The sequence below is a fragment of the Borostomias antarcticus genome (genome assembly GCF_949987555.1).
Source record: "Borostomias antarcticus genome assembly, chromosome: 16".
Lineage (NCBI taxonomy): Eukaryota > Metazoa > Chordata > Actinopteri > Stomiiformes > Stomiidae > Borostomias > Borostomias antarcticus.
Window position 1 is genome coordinate 6,202,503 of NC_140249.1, and position 17,195 is coordinate 6,219,697.

At 46.3% G+C, this 17,195-nt stretch overlaps 1 protein-coding gene across 5 annotated transcripts in view; it reads right to left on the reverse strand.

Annotated features, from left to right (window-relative positions):
- Window positions 1-11,829: 11,829 nt before the first annotated feature.
- Window positions 11,830-17,195, reverse strand: part of meis2a (Meis homeobox 2a) — a gene marked incomplete at both ends in the record, with an annotated part of 97,281 nt that continues 91,915 nt past the window's right edge. For 3 of the 5 annotated variants that reach the window (XM_084451442.1, XM_084451441.1, XM_084451445.1), the window contains 2 exons: window positions 15,809-15,887; window positions 16,829-16,918. In XM_084451442.1, the coding sequence (XP_084307568.1) occupies window positions 15,829-15,887; window positions 16,829-16,918 (149 nt within the window). Of the gene's footprint in view, window positions 12,114-15,808; window positions 15,888-16,828; window positions 16,940-17,195 lie in introns of those variants that run through there. The other 2 variants (XM_084451443.1, XM_084451444.1) reach the window with 2 other exon arrangements.

Genomic DNA, 17,195 nt, shown 5'->3' on the forward strand with positions numbered 1-17,195 from the left:
TGCATTGACGTAGATGAAAGGAGAGGAGGAGGAGGATGGAGGGAGGGGGGGAAGAAAGAGTCCTTTGTGTGTGTGTGTGTGTGTGTGTGTGTGTGTGTGTGTGTGTGCGCGCGCACGCGTGTGTCAGCGAGCGGAGGCGTCGGCCCGTGTGGAGGCTGCTCCAGCCCTGCCCGCCTCTCCGAAAGGTCAGCTGACCGGACTGGCATTTAGACGGAGACAGGGGTGACCCACATACCGCCGTCCTCTTCTGGGCCCAGCGTGAGTCCTGACCGGGTCCAGGCTGGCATCCGCAGGCTCACCACACCACACGCCGGCAGGGAGAGGCGGAGGGGGGGGGGGGGGGGGAGGAGGCACCGCTGAAGGTACTGGCCTGACATTCTAAAAGACTAGAAATACGAGGTTCTCCTGGAGGTGGTGTGTGTGTGTGGGGGGGGGGGGGGGGGGGGGGCAGGAGAGAATAGGAGGGAATATGATACAGGAAAAACAAACACTAGCAAGCCCCCTTCATCTCTCCATCCCTCCCTCCCCCCAGACCTCCCTCCGGTCCTGTGATGGCGCCGGGTTAGGGTGAGGGTAGTGACGCCCGTGGTCTAATGAGAGCTGTCACTGCCTTGTTATTATAAATAAATGTACTTAGGAGGTGGGGGCGGGGCTAAGCCGAGGAGGGTGACGGTGGCCATGGAGACGAGGATGTGATCACTACGGGATGGGATGATATCAACCCGCCGCCTTCCTGACGAGCGCCCACGGAGCCGAGCTGGAAACCCTGTCTGGGTAATCAGAACCACTCATCCCAGCGATAGTCGCGCCACACCGGGGCTCCGCACGCTGCGCCGCTCTCCCGCTCATTCACAAATCAGCCCTACTTTTGTCCAAACGAGCCCGGCGATCGTTCATCACGCAGCAACGAGGTCCAGGGCCCCGGATCCTGACACGCACGCGCAGGGGAGGAGACGACCGCGCGCTACAAACAGCCTCCGCTTCGTTTGGGAAATGTTTGAAAAGGCAGATGTGATTGGTTATTTTATTAAATTGTTGCCACTGGCAACATAATATTTTTGCGCTGGAAAATTGCAGAGGGCAGTGGGGGAGGATGGCCGGGGGAGTGGGGGAGGGAGGGAAAGAAGAAAGATGGAGGGAGGGAGGGAGAGAGGGAAGGGGGGGGGTAGTCTTTTTCGTGTTCATGAGCATTTCGTTGGGCCTGGCTATGCTGAGCAATTAAGTGTTTGGCTGCGAGTGTGGAGGAGTGGGCTCCTGTGCACGCTGTCTGAGAAATGTGGGCAGTTTGTCTCTTTTACAACTCATTTTCACCCAAAAAAACTAGGGTCTGGGTCCAGCTAGCCGGCGTGTCCTTGAGTTCCATGTGACAGGTAAATATACATCTCCATACAGACGCTTCCTGCGTCCGCTGGGCTTGACGTATGGGAGGCCTCATCTGCCGCCGATCGATGCGTTCCTAGAGAGCCCGTGATGTCGTGCAGCGATGTAGCGACTTGTTGCTGTACATGTAACAGAGATGGTTCACTTACTATCCTCCGGGAGACCCCGTGTTTGATTCCCAACCTCTGTCACACAAAGACGATAGGCTAATTATTTATTTATCTACTTCTTTATTAAACATAGTTTTAAGAGGCTGTGCACACTGATAAAAGTGACAGTGTTATTAGCCAGCTGACTGGTTTCCGACTGACGCAAATATACACTGGGTCTGGGTCATCCAGGAGCCGCGACCCACTTGAACCTCCCTGACCTGCAGTCACGTCTGCATTCAGAGCCTCTCGTGTGAGTTTCCCCATTGGGGCCGCAGTCAGAAACCCAAGCCAGCCCACTCAGGTGTGCTGCAAAGTGCTTTTCACCCAACGAAGACTTCCTGTCTTCAGTGGCGTCCTGGTTTTACTCCCTCACAGCACAAACGAGCAGTTCCCATTGGCTCAGACTCTCTTTATCTATATTTCTATTGGCCCAGACTCTCTTTATCTCTGCAGATATTCTCCCAGGTACCCGGCTACCTAGACACAGATAAGCCAGCTGATATCATTACTGGTACACACACACACACACACACACACACACACACAGAGAGGCTATCTGAATATTGACAGCGGTTGATACCTCTTGTTGAGAAACAAGCTGAACTTTGACAATCGGCCCAGCTTTTTTAAATCATGGACGAGTTTGTGTCGAGCCCTCGTCCCCCTGTGGCCGCACGCCCAGATGGCCTCGTGTCACGGCCTGGACGTCCCCTGCCTGCCACCATTTATTACCCCCAGCTGTGGTGACGGCCTAAATAAAAAAGTTCTGGACACCCAGCGATGGCTTTTCAGCACTGAAGCTTGGGACTGCTAACAGGTCAGGGCCCCGGCTATCTCTGCCTTCCCCTCTGCTGCCCTGCTCTGGAGGACGTGACACCGTACACACACACACACACACACTCTTAATGAGCACCGAGGACACACACTCATTGGATTCTGACATTTGCACACTTCAGTTCGTATACAGTGAATGTTTCATAATTTCTGTCTTACACACACGCTCCAACACACACACACACACACACACAGATTGGTTCTTTAGTGGATCCTGCAGAACAGTTGAGACGCCAGTGGGGTAGTCCACCTCCTGTAGTGAGCATTGGTCTGTCAGAAGAGCTGCTCTCACACAGACGTTCATTCATTCATCTCAGTGTAGCCCGTTCAATGTACAAAAGAACGCTTTATGCGGCATGTATTATTTCATTACTGCAATGGGCATATCGGAGATGCAATGATTAGACGACGATAATTCATGTTAAGGGCCGATGCATGAAATATATATATAGGACATGACAATAAAATGTCAAGCGCCGAAGCAGAGGTGAGGGATCAGGTCCAGGAAGGCGTTTTGTTGGTCTCCTGTGTCTTTTTCCTCCCCCAGAATTAACACTGTTTCCTCTGAGGGTTGACGGCCAGGCTGGGAGGATGCTGGCTCTTCTGTGACTTTTATTACAACAGAAGCACGAACATCTACAAAATTAGCGATTAGCAACGCGCACAATTAGCCTGTGTTCTCTGTATGTTGAGATTCACATAATATAGCCTAAAGGTAGGTTATGTAGGCTACCCTATGTACTATGTGTAGCCTACATAGTACATAGGGTAGCCTACATAACCTACCTTTAGTTCACTGAATTAGATAAATATAACATATGTTATATCAGGGAATATAATATTCACTCCTCTTCAGGTTTCTAAAATGTAACTATAATATAACTAATTAGGCTACTAATTAGGCTACTCATAATCATTTAATCGATGGTAGGCTAAATATAGCTAATTGTGTTGTCTTTCTAGCCTATAATGTGTAGGCTAGTTTTAAATTCCCCAGCACTGACTGGGAAATAGCCTACACATGAACAATCTAATGTTTTCGTTTTGTGTTCTTCAAAACATATCTAAATTTGGATTTGAATCCTAAACCGTCTGTGCTGTTAAGTGTGGGCTCGTTACCCCAGCTGTCACCCGCGTGCCAGGGTTTGACTGGAAGAGTAAAACAACGCGTTTCTATTTTCTGGCCATTCTATCCGCTCTCCCCACTGAGAGCCGCGGGACCTCAAAGTAGGCTGCCACACACGGAAATCTGCACTAATCTGCGTTTATCGTTTGAACTTCCTCAGCCATTAGCAGTAGCTGGATGTTTTCTGAGAAGAAGCCTATATTCGAACGAAATTTCCAACGCCATTTGTCAAGGCCCTAAGGAAGTGCTGAATCATTTCATTTAATTCCCCGTGTCCAATTGCAAAAATGCTTAGATCTATCTACATTTAATAATTATTATAATTAGAGTAATAATACCCAGATAATATTAAGCATATTAACGTTATTATTAATATGTTATTATTAATAATACTGCTAATAATAAGAATCCCTTAATTTTCTTTGTAGATTGTAGCCTATATCAGTAACAAACTGATCAAATCAATATTTGTCCTCTGTCCCCCTCATATTTCCTCCAGGGGAAATGTAGCCGACGTCCTTGTCTAAAGTGACATCGAGTCCCTCTCCCTCCCTCGGCAGACTAGCTGCTCCTACCCTCTCAGTTTGTTGTGAAAAATAAAGAGCGGTTTTATCTGCCATCCGAGACGATAATGGTTACTGGTTCCATTGTTTCAGTCATAATCTTCAAGTGGCTGGAGATTAATGATCGCTGTGTTAGTGGGCTGCTTGGAGGGTCCTTGTGGGTCCGGTCTGACTCTAGCCGTGCTGTGAGCTCTTGAAGCCGGTTGCCAGTCGTGCCAGTCAGTCCGTGGAGAGGGTGGATGGGTTAGTGTTTGGAGATTCTCTCACCTCGTATACACAAAGGACAGAGAGCAACCTCGCAACAGGTCCCAAGTGCTACACATTGACCCCAAAATCCATTTATATTGATTATACCATCAATGGACCGAATAATACATACACAAGGAGGTGTACCTGTGAGTAAATGGAAGTTAACAGCATTTAGGAGTCACCTTGAGGCAGGGTCAAAACGCACGGCAAAGGTGTGCTAAATCAGTTTGAATGTATCATACATATGAAAGATTAGGCAGCATTTCACATTTTCGTTCAAGAACATTTGCAGGGGATGTCTCTCTAGAAGCCTGGAAATATGATTGTATTATTATATGCAAATGCCATTCCAATATTTTAAATTCGACATGAAGCAATTAAAGCGTGTCCGGAGCTGGAAGGAAGACACGGAGAGAGAGAGAGAGAGAGAGAGAGAGAGAGAGAGAGAGAGAGAGCAGCCCACCCTGTAGGTTCAGACTTACTCCGGCTTCCAGAAGGGGTCGCCACGATGTAATAGCATCGCTGTGCCCAAGGGGCCGCTTGTACTGCCATGGTAAAGATGGGGGGAAGAATCCTCACTTTCTCTCCTTCCCTGTGCCTCTCTCTCTCTCTCTCTCTCTCTCTCTCTCTCTCTCTCTCACACACACACACACACACACACTCCTCTCTCTCTCTCTCTCTCTCTCTCACACACACACACACACACACACACACACCCTCTCTCCCTCTCTCTCTCTCTCTCTCTCTCTCTCATTCACCGGCTCTCCCCTCTGCCTGTCTTACTCCCGCGCCCATCGCCTCCCTCTCCTCTGTTATTTACAGTTCTCGTGAAATGTCTCACTTTGCTGCCCTGAGCTGCCCGCTAGACATTTCTAACCTTTTATTGTTCAAATAAGTGAAAGAATTAAACACAAATGCAAGTTAGGAACACGACGATGAATTATCAACATTTTTGCGCCAGTTAGTTCCGCCAAATAAAGCAGGATTTATCTGCAGATCTCCAGGTCCTCGAGCTATGAACCGTGATTATTTCGGGGGAAAGGCGGTCAAATGCTGACAACCTTTAAGCCAATGTAACACTGCATCGGGGAAGCAATCTAATGAGCAAATATCAGCTCGTCCGGCCTGAGGCTCGGCTAATTAAATCTTAACTGATTGAAATATAAAGGCTCAAGTACCTCGCCGCTTTGCTAAACTCGCAGCCTTTTCCTTTTATCGGGGTGTATTTATTCTGCGCCCAGATGTCCCTGTTTGGTTTAGACCGACTGACCAGTGCTATCTATCTCCCACTGCTATCTCGGACCCTTCAGATACGTGATTTAACTAATTATACATTTTACATCATTAAGTTTTAAGGAAGAGGAGGAGGGAAGGGAGCATAACTGTCAGTCATTTTTAAGAAGACAAGCACCGCTGGCGTGTGAAGAAATAGGCTCTAATTCAAAAAAGCGACCAAGCGAGAAACGTCCTCAACATTACCCAGACACTTATTAATAAGGTTTTTTTTCTCCTACATGGAAATCCCCATCGTTACTTTTCACTTTTTTCCACAACATAATTTTTTATACATGTTTCCATTCACTCGTGCATAATTGATAGCCTGTGTATTCTCTATTCGGCTGTGCTGTGGGAAGCAGGTCGCTGTGTTCTGCCCGTGGAAAACAGACTTTCTGCTGCACATTACACATCCATGGTCAGCCATCTAACTGATATATATATATATAGGCTATATAGATGCAGTTAGATGGCTGACCATCTATAGGCCTATATGACTATATATAGGCCTATATATATAGGCTATATGTATAGGCTATATGTATATATATATATATATATAGGCCTACATGTATATGTATATGTTTCATTCAATCTTGATTCTAAAATAAATGTATAGCCTACTTTATTAATATTATTATTATTATTGTTGTTATTGATATTCTTAATAATACCATTATTATTATTATTATTATTATTATTATTATTATTATTATTGCTAGGCTTTGCTTATATTTTATTAATCATTCACTGTTCCAATATCCCATATTTCAATAGGCCTATAAAAAAAGCCGGAAGTAACTGCTGGTCGGTAGGCATCTACTTGTATTGTTGATAGAATAGAGAAATGTTTAGTGTGAAAGTGTCATAAATGATAGATAGGGCGGTCTGTCTCCTGCCGACGCGTAGGCCTACATCACATCTAGAGGGGAGTTGGAGCACAGTGGAGAATTAGGCGAACGCGTCAGCAACATTCCTTCAGAGGATACGTTGTTGACAATTAAAACACACACACACACACACATACACACATCATAAAAACCGACAAATAATCTTATTTTTCCCACTGGCCCCATATCTAGGCTACATCTACGTCTTGCCATTGCCTCTGGCCTGTACACACCGAGGAGAGCATCGCAGTAGACGAGACTAGAGCCGTCACTACACGGCCGCGCGCTCCCGTGTCCGAGCCCTGCAGAGCGGTCTGAGGGAGATATCTAGTTTCTTTCTAGTTTTCATTTGGGAGGTTTTGCATCCCCTGTTGGCTGGTGCACGTGCATGTTTAGCCTACAGCACATGATCTAAATCAACAAAGTTCCATTCAATTCCATCCTACAGCCAACCCCCCAAAAATAATAGACTCACACAAAAACAGTGCAGGTTGACAGTTTACAAACTGCTCGGTGATACGGCCTTCTCCATCATCTCCAAACCCATGCCAAAAAACTCATGACCAAGGAAACGTGTTTAGGGGACGCTATGACAAATTGTTGGCCTAGTAGGCCTAATTCTGATTCCAGTGCACGGGAAAAACAGCCGACCAGAGTAAAGTCAACCGTGTCAAGTCAATACAACAAAATCACTTCTACAATGTTATGTCCAAGTGAAGTCCGCACCGGCTCGCCCTCCGTGACACTGTTCCCCCTGCAAACCCGTTTTATAAAACAAAACAACAGGCTCCCTCCAGACCCGCCTTTCGGTGTGCTATAATAAACCATTTTCCCTCGGCTTTATTGATCAGTCAGTCCGAGCTAATGTAATTATCCTCATCAATAGGGGACTGCAGGGAGAATCATTATGCGGTTGACATTGATAAATGATCACCGAAATGCAGCCTTTTCTCCCAGGGACCCCCCCCCCCCCCCCGCTCCCTCCCTCCGACCCGATCTCACAGGCCTACATAACGTAGTCATAGAAACACCTTATGGCAAGAGGAGAGAAAACTGCTGAAATGTGAAAAGGAGGGCAACACAAAACGTACCTACACACTGAGAGCATGCACACATAGCCTACACACTGAGAGAACACACACACACACACACCACACAGAGGCATATAGTCTACACTGAGAGAACACACACACATATAGCCTACACACTGAGAGAACACACACACATATAGCCTACACACTGAGAGAAACCCGCCCTAAAAAAGCAGGCGGTTTGTGGAGACCAGCTGCAAGGCGAAGCGCGCACGCGAAATCCCACCACGCACCCATTTTGTGACCACCGTTCCAATCAGCCTTCTGAGAGGGAAAAGAGGCTACGCATCAACTTTCAGCACGCACACTTATTCAAGGCCAACAGATGCAATTCTGCATCTCATCTAAAAATACCAGCTATTTGCAGAAAACCACAACTGCAGAGGCACTAAAACTCGAAGGACTAATTGTGTAGCTATCTACCAGCTTCACAGCCAGTGTCGCAGATCGAATAAGCCAGTTTCCCGGGTGCTCTTGAGAAGACCTGATATTATCACAGGTTATAGGGGTCTTTATTAACATGTTGCCTTGTGTTCTGCAGGGTATTGTGGATATATAATATCGTCTCGCAGAGCGCAGACACGGGGACAGGGCTCGGCAGCATTGTGCGGTGCAGGGGGAATATTCCTGATTTTATTCCTGCAGCAGTACCCGAACTAGCTTTGACAGCGGGGAGATGAAGAGGAGGGGTTGTTTGGCTCGGCTGGATCATCCATCATTCCTGTCAAACCGAATCGGCAAAGGGAAGCGGCAGAGCCAATCTACCTTCTGTCTCCCCGAAAAGGGAGAAAAGGAAAGAAGAGTAGAAAAAAACTATTAATATTAAAACCCCCCCCCCCTTCTCCATCCACAATAATCCTGGCGTTTTCTCTTCTTTTCATCTGATAATCTCTGCACAAACCTTCCGTTTTATCAATTTAACAGGACGATGCAATAAGTTAAGCGTTTAAACAATCCAAACGATAAACCATCAAAATAGCGTTGCAAATGTGGATTTAAAAATATATAAACTGTGTCCCACCTGTCGAAGGTAGGCAAATAACAAATATGTTGTAGGCTATCTGAATAGCCTATATGGCCAAACAATTAGGAAATGAAATACAGGCCGATTTTAATCCCATTTAAAAACTGCAATTAGCCACAATATAGCCTATAAAGTAGCATGTTAATGGCAAATGCAGCTGAATGAAGAACATGCCTAATGTGTCCAAAGTAAATATATAGTTTCTCACAAATAGTATCCCACAGACACAGGCTAAATATTTTGTTCATAAAAAAATCACATTAAAAATCTAAAGCGTACAATTTTAAAGGAGTGCGAGTTCAAAGTCGACTATTCAGCGCGTCCGCACAAAATCTCCAAACATGTGAACATTAATCACGGCGTTTAGGGTATTTAGAAATTTCTGAGCGTCAAAGCAAGTGAACATAATTAATCTGGTATTTAAGGTGCTCACATGCTTGATGTGCTGCTAAAATGCGGTGTCCTCTCAGTCACCCACAGGCGAGAACAAGGCTGAGCAGAGGCCTGTGGCTCTGCGGATTTTCAACTATGATTTGAAGGACATGCATGTCCATGGAACAGCCTAGTGAACGGTGTAATACCAAAGAATATTAGTAGTAGTAGTTATTAGCTATATAGCTATTATTGTTAAAATAGTGTAGTTTATATTAGCCTATTATTATTATTATATTATTATTATTAATAATAATAGGCCATTAATATTATCGTTGTTGTTATTATGAATATTATTGTTATTAGCATATTATTATTTTAAATTATAATTATTCTTATTTTGTTGTTGTTGTTGTTGTTGTTAGTAGAAGCCTAGTAGTAGTACTTGTTAATCTAGTTTTGTTGAATAGGCTACAATGACCGTAATTAAAATTGATTAAGCAACCTATGTTCCACAACTAGGCTATTATTGCCTAAATAGCCAACACAAGGGGAAGCCATGCCCTCACTAGAACACTGTTTACGTTCCAGCCTGTGTCTCCAGGATAGAAAAGATTTCAGCCACAGAGTGAAATTGTCATTTCTGGTTTAAGGCTATGACTTCTATGGCCGCGGGCAAACACTGGCAAAGAGATATCAAAAGAATGCCAGTGAACCCGTGGACGAGTCAAATTTCACCGGCAGGGGTCGCTGTGAAGCGGCGGAAATATGTCCCACAGTACAGCACGAGACCTAGATCTGCAGCTGAAGCAGCCAGCACGAGGGACATATTCATAGTCTATTGTTTGCAGCTAATGTCTTGGCCTGTGATCATAGTGGGATGATAGCGCATCTGTTGCATGCTATTGACATTGATTAGATATTTTCAGAAACAAATCTGCACATCTCTTCACCACATTTTCATTGAAGAAGAATTAAAATATTTCAGAATTAATTTGAATGGCATAATTAGAGTTAAGCATGTATATATTTTAAACCCATTTTGAAATCCTAATTTTATAATACATTCACATCAAATCAACATCGTAGTTTGATGTCAGCAGGCCGTCAGAGCGCAGGGGAGGGGAAGCCCACATCTTGAGGAGAAGCTGATCTGACCTTAATTTCTCCTGGCACTGTTCCCTCGGGTTGTTTTCAAATATTAGTCTTAACAGGTTAGGAAACCAAGGACTGCAGCAATAATGTGTTTCATGGCATGAAAAATCCTAATAAATGAATTTAAAAAACGATTAAAAAAAAATCTGAATCTACTGTGCAAGGATAATAGCCTCCTAATAAACAATGTATTACATTGTTACTACTGATCTCGAATAAGGTTTTGTTTATATGTTTAACACAGTTGATCACACAAAAATCTAACAAAAATCAAAAATGAAATATTTATTACAGCATTTGTGACTGAACACCTTTTAAACATTACGTCACAGTCCTCATACAAGTATTTAATGTATTTTTGACAAAGCTTAAGGGAGACGGCATTTAATCTAGTGAGGAACACGTGCTGAAAAAGGAAGGAATTCATGGACATACAATATCAATGCCACAGCAGATCTGAAACTAGCAAAAACATTCTTTTTCAATTGAGGTAAACACATAGAATATCTAACATGAAACAATTAATAGACTGGACTCTGTACGAAGTTTGTTACAATATTCTCTTAGCTTTTTTCCAAAAGCTTTGAGTTCATAATTTAAGTTCTTTTTTTCCATCTTTTTTGTTGTTTTGTTTTAGGTTTTTTGGTGCATCAACCATCAATTGCTTCTCCCAGTGCCATAGAATCCATTGTGTCAGTATCGTCCTCATGGCAAGTAAATGTTGATCCAAAGGCGAAGAAGCGCTGCAGGATGTTGCTTTTCCACTATTAAGCTTCCTTCAATAGGCTCTTTCAACGAGAGTCCAGGATACAAAAAAATAAAATAATAATAAAATAAAAATGTATAAAACCAACCGATCCAGTGCTTGGGGAATTCAAACTAGCAACCTACAGGGCAACATTCATTCATGAACCAACAAAACAGAGAGGGGCATGAACAATGTTCAAACTGAATCTTCTGGAGAGATCAGGTCACTGAGCAGCCTTTTCCCATCATGCCCTGTTCTTGCTGGGGGTCAGGGCCTGATTGGCCTGTGGAGAGATGTTCCATCTTCTGATTGGCCTGTGGAGACATGTTCCATCGTCTGTTCGTAGTGCTGCCGCCAAGCTGCTTCTCCTCCAGGAAGGAACACACACAGTGTGAGAGAAAGGTTCACCTTTTATTCTAGAACTAGCTCAGGAAACAGAAATCGTGATCAACGAAAATGCACAAGTTTTAACTTAGTTTAGTCTATACTTTATATACTACAGTAGTTATAACTCTCAGAGTCTTTGTCTTTTTCTCTTTTTTTAAATCTTCCAGAGTGATTTTGTTTTTAAGATCGCTTTAAGATCGATCACTGTGTGGGAGTTTGTGTGTGTGTGTGTGTGTGTGTGTGTGTGTGTGTTTGAAAGTATGCGTGTGTTTTTTTTTTGCGCACGTATACGTTGAAACATCCTCTGTTGATCTTTAACAAAAGCCCAAGACTTTACAAAGTGTTCTTGTCAGCTTGGTCCTCCGGTGGATGAAAGTAACAAAATTGACAAGTTAAAAAAAGAATCATCACAGCTATCTGGAATTCTGTTTATGACGTTCTAATTCTGGTCAAAAGGGTTCGCTTTTATTCTGAAAAAGAGTCTCAAAATATCTTGGTGGTGGGTTTGTTGTTGTTGACGTTTCTCTTTTCTCTTAGTAGCTGCTGTAGTTGTTGTCATCGTCGTAGTAACAGTTCCCTTATGCTATTGGGCGTGGATGTCCAGGCCTTGCCCTCCCACGCTGGGGTCAAGGAGTGTCATCGAGGGGGCGGGGCTCTGGGCAGACATGGTCATTCCTGGGTGAGAGGGGGCTCCTCCGTGCATCAGCATGGCTGGGTGGTGGTGGTGGTGGGGGTGGTGGTGGTGGGGGGGTCCCGGCAGGTAATGGTGGAGGGGGGGTCCGTGTCGCAGCTGGGAGGGGTTGTAACTGGGCGGGGCCATGCTCATGCCCATAGGGCCGCTCTGAGGTACGAACTCCCCTGGCAGACCTGGAGAAAGAGAGAGAGAGAGAGAGAGAGAGAGAAGGAGAGAGAGAGAGAGTTAGGCTTGTACAACGTAAGCCTATTATCTGTGTAACAATACAAACATTATTTCTAACATCTCAAGCCAGAGAATATCACAGTGTTTTCAATCTCCAGTCTATATATTCTATATGAGATGGGTTTCATTGACTGAAACAGCTTCTGTTTCGGCGAGCAAAACCAAAGTCATTACACCGTGCTATTTTAGGTGACGGGGGGGTGGGGGGGGGGCGGTGGGGGGGGTTGGTTTACAATGTCCAGCAGCGTTGTGGTCCGTTCTCAGGTTGTAAAGCGATCCCGGGCCCTCCACAGTCAGGGAGGACATGAGGAGAGCCCGGCAGCCATGTTGATGTTAGCGCCACTAATACTTCTAGAGGCGGAGTCAATTCCCCCGCAGGGTTTACCGCCCGTCTCTCAAGCGAGGCTCCGCCACTGTGAACATATTAGATTTAGAATCCCTTAAAGAAGTTACTAAATCATTTAGGGCTCGGTTAACTATCACAACACGCCAGCCTGAGAGCTGAACCTCCTCGGGGTTGGCTTTCTCCTCACCGGAAACGGAGCACTTGTAACCCAAACAGCGCGCTGCTCTCTCTCTACGGGGAGGGAGGGAGCGAGGCTTCACAAGATAATGACAACAGCAACTACAGAACAGAGACAGAGAGGCCGGGGGGAGAGAGGGAGAAAGAGATGTAGACAGAGGGAGGAGGGAGGAGGAGGAGGAATATGCGGATGTCTCCTCAGAGGACCGGCAGGGACCCCTCTTGATATTTTGAGGACCCCCCCCCCCCAGCGTGTCGGTATCTCCCTGATGGTGCCCGGGCGATGGAGACGGAGCTGCCTCCCTCCGCTGGCCCATTCAGAAAACGGCTGGTTGTAAACAGACATTGGGGGAGGTGGGGGGAGGGGGGCCTGCCCTGGAGCCTGGGACTGGAGTATGGGAACAGGCCTGGTCTAGAGGCCTGGACCCTGGGGAGCCCCGGCCCGGGGTCCTGCTGGAGCCAGAGGCCTGGGTCTGGGCCGGACCGCTTTGTAATGTGACCCCCAGGGGGATTATCCCTGGAGAGGAGGGGCAGAGGTCGCAGCAAGGTCACCAGGCATGCTCACTCTCCACATTCCTTTACCTTAGTAAACCACAATTAAGAAATTACACTGGAGGGCCCCCGCTCAGGAGAGGAGGAGAAGAGAGGAGGACAGGAAGGAGAGGTAGAAAGGTGAAGAGGAGGAGGAGAGATGGAGAGGTGTAGAGGAGGAGGAGGAGAGGTAGAGAGGAAGGAGAGGTAGGGATGTGGAGAGGGGGGAGAGAAAAAAAGAGGACAGCAAAGGCGGAGATTAATGGCCAATCTCATTGGCTGAAAGCCATGCCATTTTCTAATACTCGTCTCTCTGCCTCCTCAGTTCATTTGAAATGCACGTGTTTTTCGCAGTGGTCTGTTAAAAGCTCACTATGGGGGCCATAAAATAAGTAAATCAATGTGGGCATTGGGGTGAGTGGGGCAAAGGGGGTGCCCTCACCTCTATATAACCTCACACCGCTCCTATTAAGAAGCGCAGCAGATGTGTTTGACACTGTAAGCTGGTAATCTGGAGTCTTGTAAGCTGCAGTCATTCTGTTAAGTAGATCTACCCCCCCTTTATTAACAGGAGTGGTAAAACCATCTGAAGACAGCTACGGGAGGCCTACACCAGACCCTTCTCTCCTCCCCTCTGCCCTCCCCTCCTCTCCTTTCCTCACCTCTCCTCTACCCACCTCTCCTCTACCCTCCTCTCCTCCCCCTCTCTCCTCTCTTCTCCTCCCCTCTCTCTCCCTGATAGCATTGCTGTCCTGTTCAATGGCTGGCCATAATTAACTACCAAATACAGCATATTGTGTGGCTGTGTAATCTAATCAAGAGAGGATAATATTCCTGTGTATTAAAGCCATTAATGTAATTGATCATGAAGCATAAAATATGTTACATAATTAAATAGTCTCAGAATGATACTGGCTGTATTAAGAATTAGCCAAGCTGAGCAAATGTTGCCTTTGTATGGCTGTTTTAGGGAACATTGGCTGCTGGTTTTCCTTTTTTTGGTGTCCATTAGCTGAGACGGGAGGGGGAGGAGAGGGAGAGGGAGAGAAAGAGAGAGAGAGATGGGGGGAGAAAGACAGTGATAGAGAGACAGGGCTAGAGAGAGAAAAGGAGAGAAAAGGAGAGACAGAGAGAGGGAGAGAGAGAGAGGTGGTGAAATGGTCTCTGTTGGAAGGATTGCTATGGCTGACCCTGTGGAAACTCCTGTCTCCATTTCCATATAAAGGGTTCTTTTAATCAAGGGAAGTGTTATTATATTGTGGCTCATTGGGCAGCGGAGTTTAGGTGTTAAATAAAACCGCTTCTGTCCCGGTGCCGCTGGGATGCGATATGTCTTGATTTCTGAAATGTCAGCAGTGTGACACTAGCAGGAGGTGGAATGGCCGGCTTAATCAGACCGCCGCCATTTAGCTGCACTGGGAATGTGTGAATGTGTGTGTGTGAATGTGTGTGTGTGTGTGACTGAGTGGGTGAGTGAATGTGTGTGTGTGTGTGAGTGAGTGAGTGAGTGAGTGAGTGAGTGAATGAATGAGTGAGAGAAAGAGAGAGAGGGTGAGTGTGTGTGTGTGTGTGAGAGAGAGAGTGTTTTGTGTGTGTGACATAGTGTTTTGTGCGTGTGTGTGTGTGTGTGTGTGTGAGTGAGAGATCCCCCTTTTTATATACAGTCTGTGTAATATCGCCAGCACTAAATGTGTGTGTGTGTGTGTGTGTGTCATGTCGGGGTAGTCACTGCCTCCCCCCAACTCCCTCTCAAATTGTCCCCCCTCCAGTAAAAAATAATCAAAACACGACCCCCCCTCACCCCTCCTCACACCAACCCCCCAGTGAAGGATCGTCCGTGTCACCCGGGGTCGTATATCTGGACTGGGGAGTGTAACGTACTGCCGTGTTCCCGTCTTTGCATATAAGATAATTTGGGCATCAATCCTGCGCCAGACAGATTTATGTCACTCTGAGGACAGTTTCACTTCTCCTTCTTTATCGCTTCACTGGAGCCTGCTTAATTCCCCCCGTCAGACTGGCCCCTGGAGATGTTATTTTTTCCCTAAATGTCCAACATTTGCATTGGCTGTCGGAGATGGCGAGAGCGATGGTTCTGTTGTGATGAATCCATTTGCGCTCGCCATGCCTAGGTTGCTGGAGGAGGAGTTTTTTTTTTTTCCCCTTCTCTTTCTGTTGTGGTTAAAAGTCTGGCGCCACAAGTCGCCCCTCCGTCTCCCAGGACGGCGAGGGGAAGGCCTCGTGACACGCCGCCACAACTCCCACTACTCTCAGTCCTCCCATTCACCCCCCCAGCACCATGCTACACCAGCCCCGCCACACTAGGAGCTTGTTGTTGTGGGGGGGTTGGGGGAGCCTGTTGTAGAGTTATGGTCAGGGCGGAAGGGGGGGTTAGTGAAAGGGGGATTGTGGGCCCCCGCGGTATGGAGGTATGAGAAGCCAAGAAGAGCCCAGTTCTACTTACTTCCCCACCAGGTATGGAGGGATTGAGGTATGGGGGGAATGAGGTAAGGAGGTATGGAGGGGTGGAGGTACGAGAAGCCAAGAAGAAGAGCCCAGTTCTACTTACTTCCCCCTCTCTCTTTGCGTGTTGCTTTACAAGATGGAGGTTACATGTAGTGCCACTGCCCATCCATGCCCATATTCATCCCCATCCCACTCATAGGCCCTGGAACAAGAGAGAAACACCACAGAGAAGGTCAGCAGAGGTCAAAGGTCAGTCCACAGAGGGGTCAGGAGAGACTCCACAGGGGGGGAAGGGGGTTACGTTAAGGGGGGTAACGACGGGAAGGAAGGAGTGCAGGTTGTCACGGCGAAGAGAGTGCATTTAGATACTGCGAGTCCCCACACGTCTCTCAATTCCTCACAAAGATGTGGTTGTCAGTTTGTCTGGGTGAGTGGTTAACCATTATTGAGGTAACCATTATTGAAACTGGACTACAGCAGTCAAATGGCCGCCATGTTTTTCATAACCTGAGCTAGCACTAGAGGATGAGAGATTACCAAATCTGAATATATACCACATACAGGTATATAAACACAAAACTGCTTTAGCTAGCTCAATCTTGTAGCTAAGATATTATATGCTGATTTCTTTTTCTCCCATGGACAGATTTAGCTACAACAAACGTGAATTCCACATGCATTTTCATAGCTAGCTCAGTAAAAAATGGCGGCACTCAGAAAGACATTACACTCGTAGTCCAGTTTCAAAAATGTTTAGCATAGCAGTAGCAGCATCGATCTCAGAATTAAAGGCTTCAAAATTCACAAAACCAATCTTCGATGATATGTTTTAACTTTTAGAACAAGACATACTCTTTTCTTGGAGTCTCTGTTAAACACAGACCTTATTTTCGGCATTGTTCGTGAATCCGATTCATTCTTCCCATAGGGATTTTGGACCCAGAACCAAATGGTGGCGATGCTAACATTTAAGCCTACAAAGTGACATCAGACCTCACCACTCTATAGGAGATATGGGGTTTGGTGCGGGGGGGGGGGGGACTATAGTAGATATGCTAGGAGCGGGGGTCGGGGGGTGGGTGTAATGCAGCTACGCTGGTGCCTGGTATGCAGTAGAACATGACGCAGGTGGGAGGGGCTTACCAGCTGGCCGGATCCCCATGTGCTGTTGACCGTCCAGCACGAAGCTGCCCATTGGCTGGCCCTCAGGACTGTACGCTGCTCCTTGGCTCACTGAAGGATCAAGAAGAAAACCTGATTGTAGTCAAAACATGGACACGAAGGGGGGGGGGAGAGAAGACACACCAGACAGTGAGCAACTGTCCCAGATCCGGCCAAACATACACTGAAAGACATTGTGTGCTGTGGACCCTGCTGACTGATGCATGACATGCAAACATGCATACAGTACGCAAGCACACACACACACACACACACACGCACGCACACACACTCGCACACACACACACACACACACACACACACACACACACACACACACACACACACA